The sequence below is a fragment of the Lacerta agilis genome, chromosome 3 (genome assembly GCF_009819535.1).
Source record: "Lacerta agilis isolate rLacAgi1 chromosome 3, rLacAgi1.pri, whole genome shotgun sequence".
NCBI classification, from domain to species: domain Eukaryota; kingdom Metazoa; phylum Chordata; class Lepidosauria; order Squamata; family Lacertidae; genus Lacerta; species Lacerta agilis.
In genome coordinates, this window is record NC_046314.1 from 81,760,139 (window position 1) to 81,784,583 (window position 24,445).

Consider the following 24,445-nt stretch of genomic DNA (forward strand, 5'->3'; position numbering starts at 1 on the left):
AAGATCACTTTCTCCATGTCATGGTATAAGGCAGATGATAAGTACCCCCCCCCCCCAAAATGCACTCAAGTTCAATGAGAAATTGCCATATCTTGTTAGGAGCAGGGAACAAAAACTGTAAAGTATCACAGAGTGATGCTCTTCCTTTGCATCCTATTATGCTTGTGTATGGAAGACTTTGGAAGGGGGCTGTGATGTGCCCAGGCTGTGGATGCCAGGGGGTTATGGGCAATAATGGCAAGGAGGGCTCCCAAGTTCAGGCTTAGGTGTGGATCACATTGGAACCACTGTATCTTCTCTCTGTCCAAGAAATATTGCATATTGCTATGATTGTGCCTGTGTAGCAACATAGTCTTGTTTGCTCTCCTACTCCTTTATCATGTCAGATGTTGGTTTCTCTCCACTTTGTCCCCCAACTTCTACTTGTTGTCTGTTCTGTCTTTTGATCGCTTGAGCACGTAAGATCTTTTATGTTGGCTGCTCTACCTCTGGCCTTTTCCACTGTTGTTTCTGCTTACTCAGATTTCCATCACTGTATCTGTGTGTAGATTTCTGGACAGCATTCATCCCCGTTTTGCCATTACTGATTCAGTTCTCAGCCTTTGGTAAATAGAACATTGTGTGTGGAAGGTGGGAGAGCTAGGACTGAAGTGGGGAATATATAATTTTGGTAAATCAGTAACAGCCCAGTAGTTATCTGTTGTGTGCAACTTCTGAAAGGGCACAAGGATTACATCCAGGTCTTGTAATGAGATGGACCTGTGTGAGAGTTAAAGGGATGGATCCACAACAAATCCTTGCTGAGAGCATTTCCCCAGTATTCACAAGCAAGATTTCCTTTTTAAAATGCCACTGCTAAATGTGTTTTTGCATGTATTTTCTAGAGAGGTCAACAAGGGCACTGTGTATTAAATTTTCTATTTGTGATCCTGAGGACTAGAAACTTTTTTAAAAAAAAAATGGAGACAAGCTTGTCTGTAAGCCAGCACATTCTATTCTAGAAATCCACATGCATCCTTGTTCTGTTCAGCTGCTTCAGAGCTGATGTATAGAACCACCAGTGTTTCTAGATCCTTTCAGTTTCTTTGGATTCTATGAACAATTTCATTGGACTCCATTGTTTTGGGTTCTCATTAACTGTTTTTTCTTTCCTTAAAAAAAATCTATTACTTTTATTTGAGCATAACAAACAACCAGATATATTCAGTGAAGCTCCGTGGTCTTGTCAATATATGGTGCAAGATGTATAACATATTCATAGTAATCTAATTCAGCAAAATTAATCAGTAACTAACCTTTTTCTTTTCTTTAGCTCTCCAGGGGGCCAGCTGTGAAGTGAAGCAGTGAGAATTTCCTACACGCAAGAAACACCTGCAAAGTGCCAAAATGACAGGCAACAGCCCTCAAGACAGGTATGGTTGGGACACAATGAAACAGAAAGGAAACTGCCTGTGTATATGGGCAAATGCAAACACACACACACACACTTTTATTTAGCACCAGGCCCACCATTAACACACAACACACAGCTGCTAGAGTCCTACCACTTTATCAGGGATCACTGCTGATAGCTACTTTAGACCACCTTTAAAAATAATGTTTTTGGTGTTCCGATTTGTGCCCATGCAACTTAGTCTGGGAGTCACTGTGATTTTAATGTCCTACAATGCCTTGGATTGATGCTATCTCAGGGGCATTGTGGGTAATTTTAAAGATGCAAACTTTAGACTGAGCTGCCTGCTCCTCAGAACACGGCTGCTGCCTACTATGGTCACTAGGTAAGTCTGCTACTTACCTAGCAGACTTACCTAGTGACCATGGTAGACCAAGCACTAGTGCACTTTAACAAAGACTCCGCTAAAGCCCGGAGCCAGCTTTGCTAGCACTGTATGAAACAGCCCCTTCTTTTCCTACACCTTGATTTTTATTACAGGTGGGTAGCCGTGTTGGTCTGCCATAGTCAAAACAAAATCGAAAATTCTTTCTAGTAGCACCTTAGAGACCAACTGAGTTTGTTCCTGGTATGAGCTTTCGTGTGCATGCACACTTCTTCAGATACCAATTGATTTTTATGTCAATGCACACTTCTTCAGATACCAATTGATTTTTTTTTTTACCAATTGATTTTCTTCAGATACCAATTGATTTTTATGTCACATGACACCTTTCCCCCAACATGGAAATAGGAAGCTGCCTTTATATAGATGTAAGCCTATGAGCCATCTAGCTCAGTATTGTCAACATTGACTGGCAGCAGTTCTCCAGAGTTTCAGGCAAGAGTCTTTCTCAGCCCTACTTGGACCTGAATGAACCCAGGACCTTTTGTCTGACTTATTGTATAGGAAACGTAGTGTGAGTGTTTTGGATGACTGGATTTATGTTCTGATGACTGCACTGATGTCTCTTAAGAGACTTCCTTGTTCTGAGGCAGGAGCAACAACAAACAGAATCAATTGGCAGTGAAAAAGCTGTGGCACTCCCTTTTAAAAAATGAGCTCTGTCTCTTTGCCTGCTTCTGCATCTCCTTCTTCCTAGCTTTGTTCACCATGAACTTCTCACTTTCTGACATAAGAAGCAGGCAACATACTTAGCACTGAGGGCCCCTGGCATGAGCTTAGGATGAGCCACAGAAAGAAATTCCTTTTTTTTTAAATAAAGAATTTATTGGTTTTTTCTATAACAAAAAATACCATCACCCACCCACATTTATACAAAACAAAAGCAGACATAACCACAATTCTTCTTCTTTTTTACACACACAATGAAAAAAGTTCTAGTTTCAAATCTTTACAATTGACTTCCCCTGCCTTCTCTCCTTCGGTTCCAGATCCAAATTCTACTTTAATAACTTCATCTCTCAAAAAAAATTTAAATTCAAATTTAAACAAACATCTTAATCCATAATAGTTGGTAACATAACTTTATATCTTAACATATTATTCTTATATCAAATCTAAACTATTCTTCTTTCCCTTAAACTGCTGCTAGTAACATAGAAATTTAAAATATCCCTTTTCTTGTTAAAAAATAAACTAAAACTTAATGTCTCATCCCTCCGATTTCAGATTACCATAGCAAACCATTTATATTCTGCACTTAACACATTTCACCCTATCCCCCCTCTGTCCAATGTCCTTCTCCATCTTGCACCGGAACCACTCCTCAAATTGTCCTCTTTTCTTGAACATCCACAGAACCAGACACAGTCTCCAACAGACCTTGCATCGAACATCAGGGTGCACTGCTCATCTTCTTTCGGCTTCTCCCATTCAATGCTGCATTCTTCTTCTATTTGTAAAAATCTTAATTTCTTGCCTTTCGCTCCCGAGCTCTCACCTCGGGGGCTGGATATAACATTCCTCGCCGTCCCCGGGCTGCCACCACCGAAGGACGTTCCTTTTTCCGGGAGTCGCCAAACCATCTCTCAGTATTCCAATCATCCCCTTCAGCTCTTTGCCAAGGCTCTCTTCCATAGTATCGAATACCTGAAAGGTCTCCTCTGTGGGAAATAGATTTTTCTTCATATCCCCACTCAAAACCTTCAATTTCTGATTAAGCAGTTCCAGTTTCAGAATAGTAATCCTTTGTTCATCAGTTAGTCCAGAGTTCAAAACAATTTCAAAAACAAAGCCCAACATGGTGAGGACGGGCATAGGTATCAAATTTCAGTTTCTATTTCAATGTTGTCCATCTTGTAACAGTAATTTTCCAGTTACAGGTGGGTAGCCGTGTTGGTCTGCCATAGTCAAAACAAAATCGAAAATTCTTTCTAGTAGCACCTTAGAGACCAACTGAGTTTGTTCCTGGTATGAGCTTTCGTGTGCATGCACACTTCTTCAGATGGTATCTGAAGAAGTGTGCATGCACACGAAAGCTCATACCAGGAACAAACTCAGTAATTTTCCACTTCGGCTCAGACTTTTCGCAGCCATTTTCTCTGAAACCGGGGTGCTAAGACCATAACTTTCAAAAGGAATATTCTCCATCCTCTTCCTCCCCAAAGGGAGGTCTATAAGGTCTCACTTATGAGAAAATCTTAATAATGCAGCCATCCAGTAGCAACAGTATCACAAACCGTTATTTTCTTGCGACCGAAGGGAGGGAGGCAGACTTCCTTTATCTAAAGCCTCCCGGATCGTTAAGTCTTTAAGCTCAGCAACTAATCCAATCAAGTACTCACGACCTCCGGGCTTCTTTTCCTTTCATCTCTCAGGGAGAACATCGTCGCTCGTCACGGCCAGTACTCGCCGCTTTTCCGCCCGGTTGGGGCATTTCCCCTAATGGCCCAGCTCCGCGCTCCCTTCACCCCCACTCCCCCTTTACAGGGGGAACGAGGGAAGGATGCGTAGCCTAGCGGGCCCGCCGGGGAGCCCGAGGCGCAGGACGCTCTTCCCGCGCCTCACCGGAGCCCCGCGTAGCGGTGGCGGGGCTCCAACCCCCGGGCTGGATGGGTCGCCTCGCTGCCGAGGCAACCCACGACCGCCCGTGATGGCGACCTCGCCACAGAAGAAGAGCCACAGAAAGAAATTCCAAGGCTTGAACAAAGCCTCTGTGTTCTTTCTTCCTAAATGGAAGCCATGACAATGCTGCTTGCCAGGAGACCATGCATAAAAGAAATCACATTTTTACACCATTGCCCTTGCTATACGTACCTTGCCTCATTTTGGCCACCACCCAAAACCTCCTTTGCCACAAATCTGGTACCGGTACTTTCTCCTATGTTGAACATGTGAGCATTGTTGTATGAATGATCCTAAGAGACTGGGCAAATATTCTCCCACTCAACGCTTCTGTGACTGTCATAAAAAATAGCAAAGAGGGGTGCCCCCCCCCGTGTTTCCATGCTTGGTGCCTGAGTGCTTTGGAAGATCATATATTTACTCAATTAAAAAAAAAAAATGGTCGAGCACACTTACTTATTCATTAGCCCAGGCAAACACATGCTTAAATTTATCTTGCTGAAATCAACAGGACTCTTAACTGTAGCTGCATCATACACTCATTTGTTTGTTTACAGCTACAGATGGTCCATCCCAAGTCTCGAGATGAGAATTATTTGTATACGAGATGGAACCATGTCCCCAATAGGCTCACATAATAAGTTTGAAGGATGTGGAGAAAATGAAGTGAGAATACAGTGGTACCTCTGGTTAAGTACTTAATTCGTTCTGGAGGTCCGTTCTTAACCTGAAACTGTTCTTAACCTGAGGTACCACTTTAGCTAATGGGGCCTCCCGCTGCCGCTGTGCCACCAGAGCACAATTTCTGTTCTTATCCTGAAGCAAAGTTCTTAACCTGAAGCGCTATTTCTGGGTTAGCGGAGTTTGTAACCTGAAGCGTATGTAACCTGAGGTACCACTGTAGTACTGAAGTTACCTCACAGAGTCTGGCGAGAACTAGCAGAGCAAAGGATCTTGAAAGGATTTATATAGAACCTTCCCAGGCCTTGTGCCCTCTGGATGTTTTGGACTCGACTCCCATGATCCTTGACCATTGGCCATGGTGGCCAGGGCTGATGGGAGTTGTAGTCCCAAGCATCTGGAGGCTGGGAAAGGCTGATTTATATTGCACTCAAGAGATTCTAATAAGAGCGCACAAGTTGCCCCTTACTGGCTCTGGGGCTATATATAGCCTGAAGGGCATGTTTATAAAAAACGGTTGCTCAATTTCCCACCGCCGCAGCCTCAATCCCAACATATAAACATCTTGTTGAAAGACGAAGGTCTTTCAGTAGGCTCTCAAAATCAACAGAGACGGCACCTTTTTAACAGGCAAGTGCAGGGGATTGCAAGGGGTAGGTGCAACCCTAAAAGCCCTAGATTGTGTGGAATGGACCTCCTGATGTGATGTAATCTGCAGCAGGCACTCAACTGCAGAGTGCAACTGTTTTGTGTTGGTGTCAGATCAGCCTATTGGCCCCCTTTGGTTACTAGCATTCCAGCAGGGGATAGTAGGACTTTCCAGGTGAGGAAGGAGCAAGATGTGAGCTTGACCAAAAAGAGAGAGACTCCTCCTTTCACTTCAACCTCCACCAATGTGGAGCTCTTCTGTTAACCTTTCTCTGAGTACTCCCACCATCGGAGAAAAAAATGGCTTTTTCAGCTGTGGTGCCCCTATTTTGGAACTCCCTCTCTAAAGCATGCCTGGCGCCTAGTCTGTTACTTTTTGGCACCAAAACCATTCTCCCAGGGCACTTGACTTACCTTTTAATATTACTTTCAACCCTGACGGCTTTATAATATTTTATGAAATCTTAGCTTTAAAGCAGGCATGCCCAACCTTCGGCCCTCCAGATGTTTTGGACTACAATTCCCATCATCCCTGACCACTGGTGCTGTTAGCTAGGGATCATGGGAGTTGTAGGCCAAAACATCTGGAGGGCCGCAGGTTGGGCATGCCTGCTTTAAAGGTTCCAAGGATTGTCAGAGCACCAGGGTGCCTCTTAACTCCAGAGACCACCTAGTGAGCCCACATTCACACACTGGGTTCAAGGCTCATATCATCAAGGAGTCTGTTCTGTATGCAGTTCATTCCATCTCCTTTAGCTGGCACACCCAGGCTAATGTTTTCTGTAGTTTAGCGACCCTACCTGGAGCCCCCACACTTCTGTCTTCCTCCAGCCTCCTCTGTTTCTCTATCATCTTTACTTACTCCATTTTCCAACCTTTCCCTTGCCTTTCCTTCCACCAGTACCTCCAATGCCTAGAGCACCTCTGTCTATCCTCCTCTATAAGTCTATGTTGCTGTCTTCATCTCCATCTCTCTCTGTGCCTCCTGCTCTGTCTTTCCACTCCCAGGGACCACCTGCTGATGCGTCACCAACTGCATCTTTAATCTCCTCAACTGGTCAGATGTCTGCATCTCTTGTCAATGGCACTCTGCCCCTTCCAGCTTGCCCTGCTCACCTCCCAGGCCCATCTGAGAGCCACCAAAATGTTGTAGAGACTGCCCTGCTGGGTGCTGCAACAGTATAGTTTACTCTCTAGCTCAATCAGTAGAGCATGAGACTCTTAATCTCAGGGTCGTGGGTTCAAGCCCCACGTTGGGCAAAAGTGGGTTGGACTAGATGACCATTGTGGTGCCTTTCAATTCTACAGTTCTATTTATATATATATATATATATATATATATATATATATATATATATATATATATATATATATATATATTCTGCCCCAAGGGTGGCATTTTATTTATTTAGTAGAAAATTAATTTATTTCCTTTACTCCAAGTGTTCTCACCCTCCCCATTTTATCCTTGCAACATCCCTGTGAGATGGGTTAGATTGAGAAATGGTGGGCTTCTTGGCTGAGTCACAATTTGAATCCTGGTCCAACAATCTCTTACAGGTAGGTAGCCGTGTTGGTCCGCTGCAGTAGGATTTTTTTTAAAATAAATCCTTCCAGTAGCACCTTAGAGACCAACTAAGTTTGTTCTTGGTATGAGCTTTCATGTGTATCTGAAGAAGTGTGCATGCACACGAAAGCTCATACCAAGAACAAACTTAGTTTATCTCTAAGGTGCTACTGGAAGGATTTATTTTATTTTTTGTTTTGTTTCAACAATCTCTTAGTCGTTGCACCGCACTGGCTCTCTGGCATGTTTAGCACCTTTTGCACTCACAACGTTTCTAATGTTTATTTAATCCTCAAGCGGTTTGCAACTTTTTGAATGGCAGTATAGAAATGTCTTAAATGGCTAGGATGTCCCTTGTCCAGGAGCTGCCACTTAGTCCCCATTGGTTGTTCTTGTTTCTTGCAGGTATAAGGCTGTCTGGCTGATCTTTTTCATTCTCGGCCTTGGGACACTTTTGCCATGGAATTTTTTCATGACTGCTACGGCGGTAAGTTCAAGGGAGGTGGGAGCCTCTTGTGTATATATAGCTGATGTGTTTGGTACTAGATGCCTTCACCAGGGCTGGCCTAGATCAGGGATTCCCAAGCTGTGTGTCAGGGTACCCTAGTGTGCTGCTAGAGGGACTGAAATGCACCTTGAGGAATCAGATTGTTTCTTGGATGCATCCACCACAGCACATTGCTCCACAAGACCAGATTAAGAGGCATGGTGGCTCTGTTAGTCCATGTCCAAGACACTGTAGTCATTTTTACTTCAGTGGGATTTCATTACAGCCACTTCTTGTGGCTTTCACCCATACATAGTAGGTGCCTTTTGATGAGGATTGCTTGATGAATATGAGCAGCGATAAGGGCAACTGTTCTGCCCAAACCCCTTCTATCCCAGGCGAGCCAGCCTGGACCTTCCCATTGGAAAGGTGTTTTATCTTCCCAAGATGAATCTCTTCAAGGCATTTATGAGGATCCATCCCCCGCAAAAACACACACACACACACACACACACACACAAAACAGCTCTTTGGTTTGCCATCATAAACATGGGTTAGCATGATTTACAGTTGATATTTTAATAGCTGACGGATAGCCCTGCTCAGTGAAGAACTTAGCAATTGCTTAGCAGGGAAGCTTCTTTTCTTCATGCTCTCCTCCTCTGTCCACTCTCTGCAGTACTTTACTAGCCGCCTGAAGGAGGATACTTACAACAATGTGTCCTCCATTGATCTCCATATGAACACGAATGACACAGAGATTGAGAAACCTCCTTCCACACACTTGCAGTCCATATTCAACAATGTGATGACACTCTGCGCCATGTTGCCTCTCCTCATCTTTACCTGCCTCAACTCCTTCATCCACCAGAGGTGAGATCTTCATAGTTTTCTCCCTCAAAGGATGTCCCACACTTCCTGTTTCCTGTTTTGTCCCTCTTGTCCTTTTGGCCCAGCATCAAGGGCAAGACAGTCTTGACATTTCCAATGGAAAAGAGCCTCTTTTTGATAAAGTTACAATCTTGGTGGATCATGTCCTTTTTGCATCTTTGTTGGGCTTTTTTAGTTTTCTTTTTTTAAAAAAATAAATTTTATTAAGTTTTCAACAATAAAACACAAACCAAACAAACAAACACTACAAACTGTTACAAAAATTATATAAAAATACAAATACAAAAAACAAAATACAAAAATCAAAAAAGGAGATTTGGAAAATAGATAAGACTAAATAAGAAGTTTGATAATGAAATTAGATTTAGAATAAGATTAGGTATAATTTATGATTATATAATGTTAAGAATTTACTAACAATGTTATACAATGAACGCAGAAGGAGTGGACGTGAGGAAGTCAACTAATAATGTTAAGGAATAGAATGATTATAGTTTTTATAGTTGTTTTTTGTTTTTATCTTGTATTTTTGTATCTCCTTTTTTTAGTTTTCAACAATGATTTGTTAATCATGTAATATGGCTTACGCTGTAACTATGATGCTCTGTTATGTCATTGTTATTTATTGTTTGTAAGCCCTTTTGGGATTCATTTGAATGCATAGTAAGTGGCATAGAAATACTATCAAACAATCAGTCAATTTTCTCTCGCTCCCTCTGTCAATGTCAACTTGTTAGGATCCCTCAGCAAGTTCGGATCCTATGCAGCCTGGTGGCTATCCTGTTGGTCTTCCTGGTAACAGCCATCATAGTCAAGGTCTCCATGGACCCTTTGCCCTTCTTCACTATCACCATGGTCAAGATAGTCTTCATCAATTGTAAGTGTGGGTCACTTGTAGACTGGCCTTGATATTGGCAGAAGGGAATATAGACATTTTCGCATGCAACCCTTCACCAACGGAGAGAGAGAGCGCACGAACTTGTAGGATTGTCTGGATGCAGGAAGGTGAATCCTGAGTGTTCTGTTCTAGGAAATTCTCCATCCTGCTGCCTTTGGAGGAATGAGAATGTCAGAATTCACAGCTATGACTCTCATAGCAGAAGATATTGTAGGGACTTGGGTAAATGGTTATTTATTTATTTGCAAAATTTTATAAAATAGGCCGAAAGATAGATAGATAGATAGATAGATAGATAGATAGATAGATAGATAGATAGAGGTACTTGGTGTTGAAGTGAGAAAGTAGCTTCCTCATCTCTGTAAAACCTGCATATGGAAACTTAAGGCTGTCTAGGTGTTGTTGGACTTCTGGCTTCCATCACTCCTGGCAATTGGCAGTGGAGGCTGTAGAAGGAGTAGTCCTTCCCCAGCAAGGCTGAGTGTGTTTACCCTTGAGAGTGCATATTCAGGCTGCCTCCTGCTCCTCAGCTCTGGGTGGTGCCACAATATCTCCTCTGCACCAGACCTCTCTGCCACTCACCTCTCTGCCTTTTCTCCCTACAGCCTTTGGTGCCATTCTCCAGGGCAGCCTCTTTGGACTGGCAGGACTCCTGCCTGCCAGTTACACAGCGCCTATTATGAGCGGGCAGGGCCTTGCAGGGACATTTGCAGCTCTGGCCATGATCTGCGCTATTGCCAGTGAGTATTGCTACACAACCACCCATCTCCTTTCAGCATAACAGCCTGGACTATCAGATCAGAAGCAGCCCTTAGTGTACATTCTTGAAAAGGCCTTCTCTTCACTGGGGTCTAGCTTTTGTGGTCCCTAATCTTCATGTCCCTTCTCAGTCACAACCCACAAGGCTTGTCCTTCGCAAATGCCTGTGAAGGACAAGCCTTGAGGTTTCGGTATCTTCAAAACCCTTGGTTCTGCGGTCATTATCACTGGTGATCTGCATTGTGTGTGTGTTGGTTTGTGACTGGACCTCCATGCAAAGGGTTGCATTAGACGACTCCCTGGTTTGAAGCAGGAATCCCAAGGTTCCTAGAAACATAATTTGCAGGTGGCAGCCTCTGCTTTATCCTCAGGTTAAATATGGGAGGGAAAGTTTCCCCAGTCACCATTTCTTTCCAAATCTTTCAGGTGGCTCTAAACTGGAAGACAGTGCCTTTGGTTACTTCATCACCGCCTGTGTCGTGATCCTAATGGCCATTGGCGCCTATATTGTGTTGCCTCGTCTGGTAAGGATTCTCTTTTCTCTTAGAGTGGCCCTGAAATAGTGGGCAAGTAGGGAGTTCCTTGTATTCCTGACCAATGGGCACCATTTTGCAGGGAGGTGGGAGCAGGCTCTGTGGTCCCATTCTCAGTTATACAGTAGGTCTGTGGAGCCACAAGGAGTCTCAGTTTTTTTGCTTCAGAAGAGTTCCCAAGATCTTTCCCTTTGCCACCACTACATTATACTTGTTTTTACCTCCCACACCAACACATGTTCTATGCTACGTTTTCTCAACAGGACTTCTTCCGCTACTACTCCATGAAGGATAAGACAGAATATCGGACCCATGAGGCCTACTCTGAGGTGGAAACCAAGATGGACCTCATCAAGAAAGGTAAAAGAAGGAAGAGATGATGGGCTGGGAAGTGTGCTGCCAATTCATTTATGGGGGTGGGGGTCCCCACCAGCACTTAGTAACAGTCAAAACATGCTTTAGTACAGGGCTGAGGAATCTGTGGCCCTCATTTTGTTGTTGGGCTGCAACAAAATGGCCAATGGTCAGGGATAATGGCAGATTTTATCCAACATCTGGAATGCCACATATTCCTCATCCCTGTTACAGAATATATGCAACAAATGATAACTCCTAACACACCAGTGGCCTGCTTTATTTGGGCTATTCCTCAAGGTAAGATTAGGAGTACCTTTTGCCATCTATAGCCACCATGGTGCAGGAATAGCCTGGCTACAATGATTCATGCACTGTAACTACAAGACGCAATTACTGTAATGCACTCAGTGTGGGGCTATCCTCGCACATCGCCTGGAAGTTACAGCTGGCACAAAATGCTGTGGCTGCATCGCTGAGAGGGAGAGGCTACTGCCCGCCCATAACTCCAGTTACGGTGGCTGCCCATATGTTGCAGGACCAGGTTCAAGGTTCTTGTATTAATTTACCAGGCCCATAACAACTTGGCTCCAGGATATCATAAGGGGCCATCTGATCTGTTATATCCTGGCTCAAACACTGAAATCTTGAGTGGACCCCCTGTTGGTGGTTCCCCACAGCTCAGATGCACGGCTCGTAACTATTGGGATCCACAATACTGGATGCGTAGCTTCTATCTATGGAACTCCACACACACACACACACACATACACAGAGAGAATGAGAGAGAGAGATTAGACAGGCACTCTCCTTGCTGAACTTCAGGCACATGGCAAAGACTTGCTTATTACAGAAGGAATTGTAAGGGAGTGCTTTGGATTTATGACACATTTTTACTTTTTTATTCTCTGCATGGTTATTCTCCGTATGATTTATCTGTATAAATAAAGAAAGCACATAAGCCATGAAACCCTTATGCTCAACTTGCATCCTATTCCCGGTTTTGGAACGATGGTCTTCATTGGTTTGCACTGTTATAATCTCCCCTCTTCTACCAACCAACCCAGCATTTCTCGCTTGAACATTGGCCGATAATGTAAACATTTGAATATCCCTAGCATGGGGGGCGGGGAAATTTGTGGCCCTCCAGATGTTGCTGGTGATGAGAGTTTTAGTACAATGTCATCTAGAGAGCCACAGGGTGCCCTCCCCAGATCTGTTAGTGTTCTGTTAGGATTTTCTTTATTATTATTTTAACTTTCGTGGGCCAGTTATTAACAACCTCCTATGAAAACCCATAATAAAAACAAGTTTAAAGTTTGCAGGTGCATCCAGCAAATACTCAGCCATAGTGTACTTTATCAGAAAGGATCATCATCATAATTATTTTTAAAAGCGTGAGAAATCATTCTGAACATTGTTTTTTTCTGCAGATGACCTCAATGGTATGGAACCCACACATGCTGCAAATGGGGCCTCCCATGCATCAGACCACAACCCTTCAGTACTGAGCATTTTCAAAAAGGTATTGGAACTTAAAATGGGCCTTGGAATAGTTGGCTCTTCCAAGGTTGGGCCTTGGAATGGGCCTGTCCCACATCCACGTTTCTGGGGTTTTCTTGCCCTGGATTTGTCTTCATGTATACCTATTCCATTTTCTTCACCAGATCTGGGTCATGGCTGCTTGTGTCTGCTTTGTCTTTACTGTCACTATTGGGGTTTTCCCAGCTGTCACTGCTGAAACAAAACCAACCATTGCAGGAAAGACACTTTGGGGTAAGTGAAAGTGCGCACTCCATTGTAAGTGGCTGGGGTCAGGACTATTGATGGCCAAACCCTGGGAGATTTGGGCGGACTAAAAAATAAATAAATACATGAATAGCCCACCCTTCATTTGGGGAGCTTAGAGCTCCTTACATGGGGACTCCTAGGCAGCCTTTTATCCAGGAACTGACTTGGCTGGTGCCTGCTTAGCTTGAATAAAATTCCACCACCATCATGCCATCATCAGCTGTAACACCATAAAGCAGCCTTCGCGAACCATGTTCTCTCCAGATGTTTTGGACTACAACTCCCATCATCTCCATCCAGCATGGCTAGGGCTGATGGGAGTTGTAGTCCAAAACTTGTGACACGCATTAAGTTTGAGAAGGCCGCCATCAACTGTGGGTAAGAGCAAGAGGGCATTAAATGTGGACTGGGCAGGTTTAGCCTGGAGAGCTGGAAGACTTTGAAGGGAGGATTATCTGTTGGAAGAAGAATATTTGATCGCCAACAATGGCTAGGGTGGAAACAGGTCTGAAAATTAAATGCATCCTTCCTGGTCTAAGTTTCTACATCCTGCTTGGACAAAACATGCACGTTTTCTTATTTCTTCTTACCATACCTCTCTGCATTTACACCATGCATTCATGCTGCAACAGACTCTGTACAATTATCAGCGACATTTGTTGGGAAAGGAATAGCAAGGGGCTGTGACAATCCAGGCGTATTATATAGATAAGTTCTCATGAGCAGTGTGCATGAAAAGTATGCTAAAGAAGGGAGTACGATTTCACTGTGGAGAACAGAGATGATTTCAGAGGGTGTCTATTGGGGTAGGAGGAAGCTATGCCCACTTCCTCGGCTTCCTGGCTGAATTCAGCTCTCTTTGAAGATAGAGCAAACCTTTTGCTGCTTTGATAAGACAGAACAGTATCGAAAGGGAAATAATGAAGGAAATATCTCCAACCACCAAGTCCTACATGCGGGATGCTCTTCCCCCAGTCCTTATTATACTATTTTTGGGAGGGGTTTTGTTTTGTTTTGTTTTGTTTTGTTTGCATGTATCTCAAAGGGCTGAGTTTTCTTCACCAGTTTGACACCACTCACTAGTTCTCCCATAGTGACTGGGTACAGGAACAGACTGACCTATGGCTGCAGGGCTCCTTTCAGCAGCAGCATGTTCCATGTTCAAAGAAGGTGGAAGTGTGTAGCTTACATGCACCCCAAGCATTCCGTACCATTTCCCTGGGCCTAGCCGTTGCTCTGTTTGACTATAGCAGGGGACTGAGGTCCTGGAACTGATTCCTCCTCTCCACTTCTCTCTCTCCTCAGCTGATTACTTTACCGCAGTCTGTTGTTTCCTGATGTTTAATGTCTTCGACTGGGCAGGTCGGAGCCTTACAGCTGTCTGCTTGTGGGTGAGTATCCACTAGAAAGGCCATTGGTATTGGCCAGTGTGGTGTAGTGTTTAAGAGTGGTAGACTCGTAATCTGGGGAACCGGGTTCGCGTCTCCGCTCCTCCACATGCAGCTGCTGGGTGACCTTGGGCTAGTCACACTTCTCTGAAGTCTCTCAGCCCCACTCACCTCACAGAGTGTTTGTTGTGGGGGAGGAAGGGAAAGGAGAATGTTAGCCGCTTTGAGACTCCTTCGGGTAGTGAAAAGTGGGATATCAAATCCAAACTCTTCTTCTTCTTCTTCTTCTTCTTCTTCTTCTTCTTCTTCTTCTTCTTAACAACCAGACAGAGCCTACCCTTCCTAAAGCTCATTAAACAAGTTAGCACAACAGCCAGTAATGTTTCTAAATACCGGTTGCTAGAAACCACAGGACTGGAGGGAGTTCTTGTGCTTGAATCCTGCTTGCAGGTTTCCCACAGGGATCTGATTGGCCACTGAGAGAACAGGATGATGGACTAGGTGGGCCATTGGCCTGATCCAGCTGACTCTTCTTACATTTTTATCAAGAAAAGGCATGTTCATGTGAAGTCAAGCTGGGATGGGTGGAAAGTCGATTGGGATCTACGCTTGTTGATTTTGGGGGTGATTGGATAGGCAAAGATTTCTGGCTTGCAATTGTTGAACAATGGCAAACAACAACCCTACCTTTTGCAAGTATATTTAAGCTGCCGAAATGAGCGAACCAGGAATGGGCTTTTAGGTGAAAGGACTGTGTGTTCAGTTCAGTTCCAGTACTGAAAAACTAAATTCCTAAAATGTGTTTTGAGGCACCCCGTTCTCTAATTTTAACTGCGTCTTTTGCACTTGGCTCCAGTTTGTGGGGTTCTAGTGAAAAAGCAAATTAGATGTGAGAGGGCCTGAATTCTACAGACCCCTGAAGCAGGGGGCTGGAAAAGGATGTCCATATACTGGACCCAAGCTGGATACAGAGACTCAAAAATGGCCATTTCCCCCCTACCTTTATATTTCATTTTTGGGTCAGGCTCCATTGGCTTTTTAGAAACGCCCTGTCTTTCCATCTGAGATACGCAGGTATTATTTATTCCAGTTTTTTGCCTCCGAATGAGGGCAGATGGATTCACAATTTTGTATAGGGTAGTAGGGAATAGTTAGGTAAAGATAAAGGGAGCCCTGACCATTAGGTCCAGTCGCGGACGACTCTGGGGTTGCAGCGCTCATCTCGTTTTACAAGGGAGCCGGCGTACAGCTTCCAGGTAATGTGGCCAGCATGACTAAGCTGCTTCTGGCGAACCAGAGCAATGCACAGAAACGCCATTTATCTTCCCGCCGGATTTATCTACTTGCACTTTGACGTGCTTTTGAACTGCTAGGTTGGCAGGAGCTGGGACCAAGCAACGGGAGCTCACCCCGTTGCGGGGATTCGAACCGCCAACCTTCTGATCGGCAAGCCCTAGACTCAGTGGTTTAGACCACAGCACCACCCGCGTCCCTGGTAGAGAGTAGTTAGAGCTGAAAATAAGTATCTATAGAGAGAATGTGCCACAAATGGAATTGAAGGAATAGCCCTCACAGCACACTTTGTCTTGCTTCTTGAAGTTGTTATGTTCATGTTAAGATGCCCCTCCGACTGGACTGAGCATAGTCAGTTTCACCTCATGGTCCTCTGCGGAACATGCAACATACTGGCCTGGCATTAAGGGTTGACATGGGTTGGGCATCTGCCAAGGACTCACTGCCCAGAGTCTCACTGGATCCTCTGCTGCTCTCCATCATTACAACCAGCTTTATTGTTCAGCTATGTCTCACTCTGGCCCTGTAGTTCTTATGTTTTAAGGTTAAGGAGAGGCAAGTTGAGCTGAGCTGCCTGACGGTCGTAGAGCAGGAGATGCCAGGCAGTGACAGAGGGGCGAGTTTGTGTGTGTTGTGTAATCTTTAATGTACCATAGAAGGCCACAGTCGCTGTGGAGAGGAATAAAGGCGTCTGAGAATAGTGAAGGAAGGGGAAAGGGGTGTAAAGGCGGAGACTTCAAAAACAGGAGGAAAAGTGGGAGGCAAAGTTGACCAGAGACATGAGCTAACCAGAGACATGAGCAACCGTGGAAAGAATAAGAAATGCAGAGGTGGGAAGGGAAGAGTCAAAGACAGCTCATGGTTTTGCTTGGCACATGAAAGAGGCACACCTCTGTCCCCCGCCCCCATGTATGCGGCTTGGAGAAAAACATCTCACCAATTGCAGTCTCTAGTAAACAAGCCCACGCTTGCAGTTTCTCAATGAGCAGGCTGTCTGGTACAGCACAGAAGCAGCGTGATGGGGGCCAGTCAACAGAGAAAGGGCTCTGGCAGCCCAGCCCAAAGCCCAAGATCTGTGGGTGGAGGGTACAGAGAACCCAAAGATCAACCACCTTCTTCTCGAGGGTTGTGAGAAACAGGTTTCCTCTTGGGCCCCTCTGCAAGATGAGTACCTGCACTACAGCTTACCACTTTGGCCTAGGCCCCTGCAGTTCAGATAAAGGTATTGGTGCACACAAGTAAGAGACCCCATCCTGGTCTGAGTCAATAGACCTCTGTGGGAAGTCCGAGCCCAACTTCACCTTTTGCTGCTCTCCGTCTGTTGGCTGCTCTCCCGTTTGCCAGGTCTCTGAACAGTAGCCCATGCAAAGAGATGGGTGTACAAATAATGCTTGCAAAACAGCAGTGTGGGAAGTCTGATGCCACACGCTGCCTCTTTGTATGTGGTTTGAGCCTCATGATACATCCAGACCCCTAGTTTCCTCTGGCATATCCAATTTCCTACTGCCTCCTCTTTTGGCAGAAATAATAGTTGTGTTCGTTCGCCACAGCATGGTCAACACTGAGGTAGATGGAGGGCTGCTCGCCCCACTGTTATGGAAGTCCCTGGATATAGGCCCATCCAGCTTCTCATGTTTTGATAAGGGACCAGTGCCAATTTGGCAAACCGGGACTAGTTAAACCCCCAGGAAGTCTAATTCTGGTCTTTATAATGTCGTGACCCATTTGGTGGAAAGTTCTCTAGTAAATCAGGACTAAGAATTTGACCTCTGCTGTGGTATATAATTCTGCCTTTGTGGGTGATTTTTGGAAAAGTTGGGACATTCTGTTGAGGTCATAAGGAAAGCTGTACTGAATCAAGCCACTAAGGTAAACCCTATAGATGGGGGCAGCGTACTGTATACGAAAAGACCCCTTAGCAGTTGTCCACGCTAAGCCATTTTGTCAACATAGGAAGTATTTTCTGCTCTTACTAGTATTATACATGGAAAAATAACGAAAATATTCCATAAGAACACTCCCCCCCCCTCTCTATATATAGCAACCCAAAATGTTGTTGAACATTTTGGGTGACTGCCAGTAGCACTGTGTGTGAAGCTTTCTTGAGGATTATGTAGTCTTACAGCTAGCTGTATCCATTTAATGTGGGGAATATGCAGGGGAAGGGAGAGAGAAATGATGACAAAAGAAGGCAGTTTGAAGATCCTCTAGCAGTCCTGAGCGATGGAGAACCCAGATGAAAGTACTGTCCTGAACTCTTATCTGTATAACAAGAAGAAGGGAATTAAAGGATCACCTGACCTGTTTCAATCAGGAGTCATGCTTATAGCGATGAGGCAAATTACAGGCCTCAGGTTGTCACTAGAAGCCACCTTATATGGAATCAGACCATCTAGCTCAATGTGGCCTACTCTGACAGGCTTTGGGCAGGAGTTTTACACAGCCCTGGTACTAGGGGTTTAAGCACACAGTTTTCCTGCTTTGCTGCTGAGCTATCGCCTTTCCCCAAAGGCTCACTTAAGAGAGCTAGGCTGCAAAACATCTCAAGTTCAGCCAGTACTAAGGACGTTCTCTTGGGAGGCTTTTGAGCTAGCTGACCTTTGTGCATGGGGCAAGGATCTAGAAAGTCTTTTGGAGACTAATGTGAGCATTTCAACATGCAGGCACTTACTGAGGTTTTGCCAGGTCCCCTTGCCAAAGCTGAGGGAAGGGTGAGCTGTTCCATGGTGCGTTAATGTTTCCAGCTGCTTTCTTTACTAAGATTTGTATTGCATCTGTGGAATTATTGTGCAGCGCTTTGCCATTGCCAGCGATCCAGGGCAGAAGCGCCTAGCAGCTCTTTCGGTCATTTGCCTTTGCTCTCTCTTTGCTTGGAGCTCTGCATGAGTTATGCAACAGGAGGAAGTGCCCAATGAGAGGGGAAAGTGGGAAAACCCTCAACTTCCAGGTGTCCTTTGTGACCTCTGTGGAGTCGCTTCTCCCCATGATTTGGCCGACAGACTGCGGCTACACAGCCTAAGGATGCGTGCGAGGAACAGACTGTTCTCTGTGGTGTGTAATTTCAGTGGGAAGATAACAGCAGTTCACAAAACAGAACCCACAAGGGTATGTTGGTAGACTAGACTGAACATACATGAGAGGAAGCTGAGCAAATCTGTACCCTCGTGGAAACGAATAGACTGAAGGTTCCATGTGGCAGGGACTCGTATGTATGGGTTGTTGTTTTTCTGATGGTTGCTTTTGGCTCAGGCACGACTTTGTTCTCTTTCCCTTAGGGTCTTCTTCTTTTTCTTAACTCCATTTATTATAATCATCTTCCAAAAAATATCTCCTTATTTGATGCTTGCAATAAAAACAATTGCACAATTTCATATATAAAAAACATTTATATCAAGAACACTTTTATATGTAGAAACAGTTTCAAATCCAGTACAGGTACAAACTAGGATATAGATGTTCAAAACAAGAAATAGTTTTGTCATTTGCTTTGGTCAACTAAATCATGGTTATATGAACAAAACAAGTGCTGTTTTAAATACAGAATAATATTGGGAGCCCACCTCCCCACTTAACAATTGCAGAATTAAGAGCACAAAGCTGCAGTTCATACTGAAGGCTGAGCTGTTGTATATTCTCAGTCAACCCAGAGAACAATTACAGGTATGTCTTCCAATGAGCAGGGAGATTGAGCAGGGAGGTTCTATAGCATGGGGCCAAACAAGATGTGACATAAAATGTGTTTGATGTTAAATGTAACATGCATAGTCTGAAATATACCTATTTATCTGCTGATGCGTCTGATAAATACCAGGATTTCAATAGAAAGGGGAGTTTAGCCCTTACAACCTAGTTGCAATCCTGACCAAAATTGCTGCTCTGAAGCTTCTTGCATTGGGAGGAAATACCAGCAGCTTACTACTGTCAGGGACTGGACTGAAGGAGATGAGCTTGATGAGGAATGGTGGAGATCTCTCTCTCCCCCCCTTCTCTTCCTGAAGCTTCCAGAGAAGAGGAAGGCAGTATTGAATTGCAGCAGTGGTTTGAGGAAGGTCACAGCTCAGAGACAGGCGAACAGAAGAGTTGGGAGGTGTTGGGAGAAGAGGAGAAGACAGAGACAGAGACAGAGCAGCCAGGTGACACATTATCACTGGAGAGTATTTCTGACCCTGCTTCTCCCAGAATTTGGCATTCATTGAGAGTGCAAGAGCAAAGAACTCAGAGACAATTAGCCCCTGGCAGCCACTGTAAGGGGAAGTGCTGCTGCTAGGAAGGGATAAGGGAGGAGATCAGTTGGAGCAACGGCAGTAATGGGATACAGACTGCATTCCTTTGTCTCTCACCCGTGAAGAATGAATAAACTCATTAGTAAGAACTCTTCCTTGTTTTCTCTGCTTCTTGCTGCCACCAGGGGAGGGATAGAATTCTCCGAAGCCTGGCAACTACTAATTTTCTTCTCCCCCATTTCATACAGCCTGGGAAGGACAGCCGCCTGCTGCCCATCATGGTGGTTGCCCGTGTGGTCTTCATCCCCCTTTTCATGCTGTGTAATGTGGGCCCACGCAGACACCTGCCTGTCCTCTTTGCCCATGATGCCTGGTACATCGTCTTCATGTTCTTCTTCTCCATCTCCAATGGCTACCTGGCCAGCCTCTGCATGTGCTTTGGACCCAAGTGAGTAAATCACCTGAGAGGGAGGCAGGCCTGAGCATAAAGGCCAAACTTGAACTCTTGCCAGACTCTGCTTCTCCTGTGTTGCCATCATTCAAGGCACCGCAGGGTGCCACAGCTCACTGGTTGAAACCACTTGTCTACCACATTGGTCCACAGCAATTTCCTTGGGTTCAGGGAATTTTTCGCAGCAGGAGACTGCCTCCAACCAAGCACAGCATTGCCTCCACCTGAAACCACTTCAAATTCTAGGGCATTGTAGATAGACAAGGATTCTATTTGTATCTGCCTCAGTTGCTTCATGTTTCAGTCAACATGTGTACACCCCCATTTTCCACACTCTACAAAACACTAGATCAGTGGTGGGGAATTTCTGTCATGTGGGGCTAATTAGGTCTTCCATGCCTTCTCGTTTGGTCTGTGAGGCCATTGCAGCCAAGCCACACCCACCCACCCGAGATGAAGTGGGGGGGTGCGGTTGTAGGCACTGAAGAGCCTTGTGCAAAGTGCTGATCCGTCCACCTGTCAGACACCTGATGTCACTTGTTGCCAGGTGACTTGTATTTTTGCCTGCAGGGTTTGAAATCAAAACGTGCAGGCTAAGGCACAGCTTGCAAAGCACCACCAGCTGATTGTTGGGCCTTGCGAGGCATTGTCATAGCCTACATAATATTAACAATAATACGATATTTTATTATAATTTAATGATCTCAATAATAGCCAAACTACGTACAAAATGCTTTTGTTTTATTTTGGGCAACCCTAAAATAAGCACACCCTGAAATAAGCTTTCAGCCTCCACCACAAATGCTGAATATCAATACCTCCCGTTTTCCACTAGATGGTGTTGTTAAGCATGGCACTGCCATGTCATTAATAGTTAAAATACGTAGCCAGCCAAACACAACCCCATCCAAGCAAGCAGGAGGCTTTATCAGAGTTCAAGGACACATTACAGTCATGGGGGAAAAAACAAGTTGATGAGGGTGTGAGAGAGGAACAGTGATGTGGCATGGCTGGGGATGGGTGTGGCCTGGTGAGAGGCCCTAGGGCCAGATAGAGAGGACTGAAGGGCCACATTTGACCCCTGGACCTAAGATTCTTCACCCCTGAGGTAGTGGCACAGCAATAAAACTGCTAGCACATTTGCAAAGCTAAGCAGGGTCCGTTCCTGTTTAAAATTGGATGGGGAACCCTGTGCTGAGATTCCTGTATTGCAGGGGGTTGGACTAGATGGCCCTCGGGATCCCTTCCAACTTTACAATTCTGTGAATGTAGTTAATCTCAACCATCTATAATAATTGCCAGCTCCTTTCTAGTGCTTGAGTCCCCAGCTTCAGTCCATCAACCAGATATGCCAAGGTGGGAGCTGCATGCAGAGTTTGTGCTTCCCTTCAGCTCCCTTAGTAGCATATTGTTGGGCCACCTCTGCATTTCTGGTTTGGGGTTAGCAAGCTATTGCCCTGGTTTTCTGCACAGCGCTGCCCATGCACTTGGCACACTGGTGCCTACAGAGTGACGGAAACAAACGAAACCTTAAAGGCAGGCCTGTGCCCCAAGGTGCTTACACTCTTAAATGGGAGAGGCCAAGGGAAGAATATAAGCAAGCCCAGCCACGTGCCCCTGGCATCTCTGGGCACAGCTGGGCATGTCTGCTGTCTGAAACCCTTTGTTGGGCTGAGTCACTGAAAGGCAGCTACCTATGGACTATGTGCAAGCAGTTGGTGGCTTGGTGTCAGCCCTGAACTGACCAGGTTTTCTCCTTCCTTCTCCCACTAGGAAAGTGCTGCCCCACGAAGCAGAGACCGCTGGGACCATCATGGCATTCTTCCTCTCGTTGGGCCTGGCCTTGGGGGCCGTCCTTTCCTTCCCAATCCGACTAGCCATCTAACAGACACACTCTGAGTGCTTTGCGGGCAGAGGATCAGCTCAGAGAGGCCACAGTGCCAGGGAAGATGTTTTGCCTGCTGCCCAGGAATTCACTGCCTTAGCTGACTCAAGCACTTCTTGGCCTGCAGTGGGGCTGCGCTAGCGGCCTGGCTCTTCTTCTGTGCAATACGCCCAGCCTTCCCATCTTTTCTACTGCCGGCTGTGAATGACCTTCACTTCCAAGGATTATGCCAACCCTCCGCGCTCCCGTTGACATAGGGATATTTGTCTGTCCTGCCTCCCAAACCCTGGACCGTTTACCGTGTTTCCTTATGCAGGGACTGGCTTAAGACTGTCTGCCCTACTTCTGTTTTTTTGAACACCATTGCAGTCTCCGCTGCTCTGTAAAAGGGATTCTTCCCCTGCACCTCACTGCCACTTCAGTCTCCCACCCCTGCTTTGGTTGGAAGGACTTGCTCCCAAGTGTCCAAGCTTCTCTGGCGTCTGCTTTGCTATCTGATGGGGGAAATCCCAATGTTTTGGCAATAATTACAGGTTATACCCAGAGTTATCGGGTGTCATGCCCTGGCTTTGGAAGGCAACCCTTCTCTTGAGGTGGACTCCCAAGCCACATTTCCCCAAGGCATAGCTGGCTTCTGTCTATGAAAAGAGCATGGTAAGAGTGCCAAGTCCGAGGAGGAGGACCTTGGCTACTCCTGACCCATAACTGGTGTGTGTGGATATATATATATAGAATATGACTGAGCAAGCCAATGATGGAGAGTATTGCTTTCTACAGCCATAGTCCTGGAGCCTCGAATTACTCCCCATTACTTTGTCATTGTAAATATATGTGTGCATTTGCCATTTTGTATACAAACAGAACATGCCCCGGTTTTAAAACTGCCTCCATGTCTTTGACAACTTTCTACTCACATGGTCACCAGGTGGCAGCACTGAAGGAGTGCATTTTAATGCATGGAATTCAGGAAATGCTATAGTGGATGGCAGACCTCATCCCATACCCTCCCCTGCCCTGGTTGTTTGGAACAAAGGCCCAAGGCACTTGCAATCCATTCTCAGCTTCTCTCCTGCCCTCCTTGAATTTATAAAGCTCAGGATTGTAGTTGTTTTGTTTGTACTCTGTTTTAAAAAAGGCAATGCTTGTGATATATATTTTTTATTTTTTTGGGGGGGGGTGAGAAGCTTGTAGTCCTTTAGTGTGTGGAAGAGATTTGTATTATTAAATTAGGAAGTGCGTTAAAAATAGGACTGCTCTTTTATAATAAAAAAACATGCCTGGAACCTTATCTTGTGAAAGGTGAGGAGTAAAGTGTATGGGAGGTAAAGGTTCACAATGAACAGCACATTCCATATATTGCTGCACATTCCATCTATGTCCCGTTGTAAGCATGTATAGGACTGCAGCCTTAAAAGTAATTGTTAATTATGAAGAGGGAAATTAGGGGAAGAACACTTGGATGAGATTGCATCCAGCACTTGGATGAGAGCACAGCCAAACACTACTGGAAGAAATGACCAGACACGTTAAAAGGTTGATGGCGTGTTAGCACTGAACAAACGACAAGGACTGAGTTTATGTTTAATGCTCTGCAGGCAGTTTGCATCTTGAAACTCCCTCCACCCCTTTCCCACTACAAAGAATGATGAGTGGAGTGGAGAGAAGTTCAAGGCAGAATATCTCGCCTGCTCAGCTCCGCTCCAGAAAATAAGGCTTTCAACAAATTTTCCACTAGTTACTGCAATTTTGTATCTGGAAACTTCAGCTGGTGGGCGGGGGTGTGTGTGTGGAGGTGGTACAACATTCAAGGGGGGAGGGGGAGAAGTGTTAAGAATACATAGACAAATGTCAACTACAAGAGGTAAAGCTTTCCAAACATTGCTTGTCATTGGCTTTGGCTTCTGAAGGCAATAGTAGAACTTCAACACCACCTGTTGGCCATATTTCTATAGTGCAAGGCAAAAGTTGATTTTTAAAAAAACAACTCATTCTCTAAATATATTTCCCTGAAATTTTATATCCGAGCAAACATCTGAGTCCCATTTTAAGACAACTCTACAATACCCTTGTTGAAATGTAGTGACCAAAACTGTACACAGTATTCAAAAATTGACTGAACTATAGATGTTTGTATAT

General features: G+C 45.0%; 1 protein-coding gene across 1 annotated transcript; it reads left to right on the plus strand.

Moving 5' to 3' along the window:
• Window positions 1–1,320: 1,320 nt before the first annotated feature.
• On the plus strand, window positions 1,321–23,459 carry SLC29A1 (solute carrier family 29 member 1 (Augustine blood group)). The gene is made up of 12 exons (XM_033144555.1): window positions 1,321–1,412; window positions 7,762–7,843; window positions 8,523–8,716; window positions 9,472–9,611; window positions 10,238–10,372; window positions 10,818–10,915; window positions 11,188–11,284; window positions 12,712–12,803; window positions 12,946–13,054; window positions 14,375–14,460; window positions 20,222–20,421; window positions 22,198–23,459. The coding sequence occupies exons 1-12, from the start codon at window positions 1,387–1,389 to the stop codon at window positions 22,307–22,309; spliced, it is 1,371 nt and encodes a 456-aa protein (XP_033000446.1). The 5' UTR covers window positions 1,321–1,386; the 3' UTR covers window positions 22,310–23,459.
• The last annotated feature ends 986 nt before the right edge of the window (window positions 23,460–24,445 follow it).

Excerpts from the sequence above, each read along its gene's own strand:
- SLC29A1 (XM_033144555.1), top strand. The coding sequence starts at position 1,387 with ATGACAGGCAACAGCCCTCAAGACAG. Across the intron at positions 12,804-12,945 it reads TACTGAGCATTTTCAAAAAG|ATCTGGGTCATGGCTGCTTG; the intron begins GTATTGGAACTT and ends TTTCTTCACCAG. Across the intron at positions 13,055-14,374 it reads TGCAGGAAAGACACTTTGGG|CTGATTACTTTACCGCAGTC; the intron begins GTAAGTGAAAGT and ends CTCTCTCCTCAG.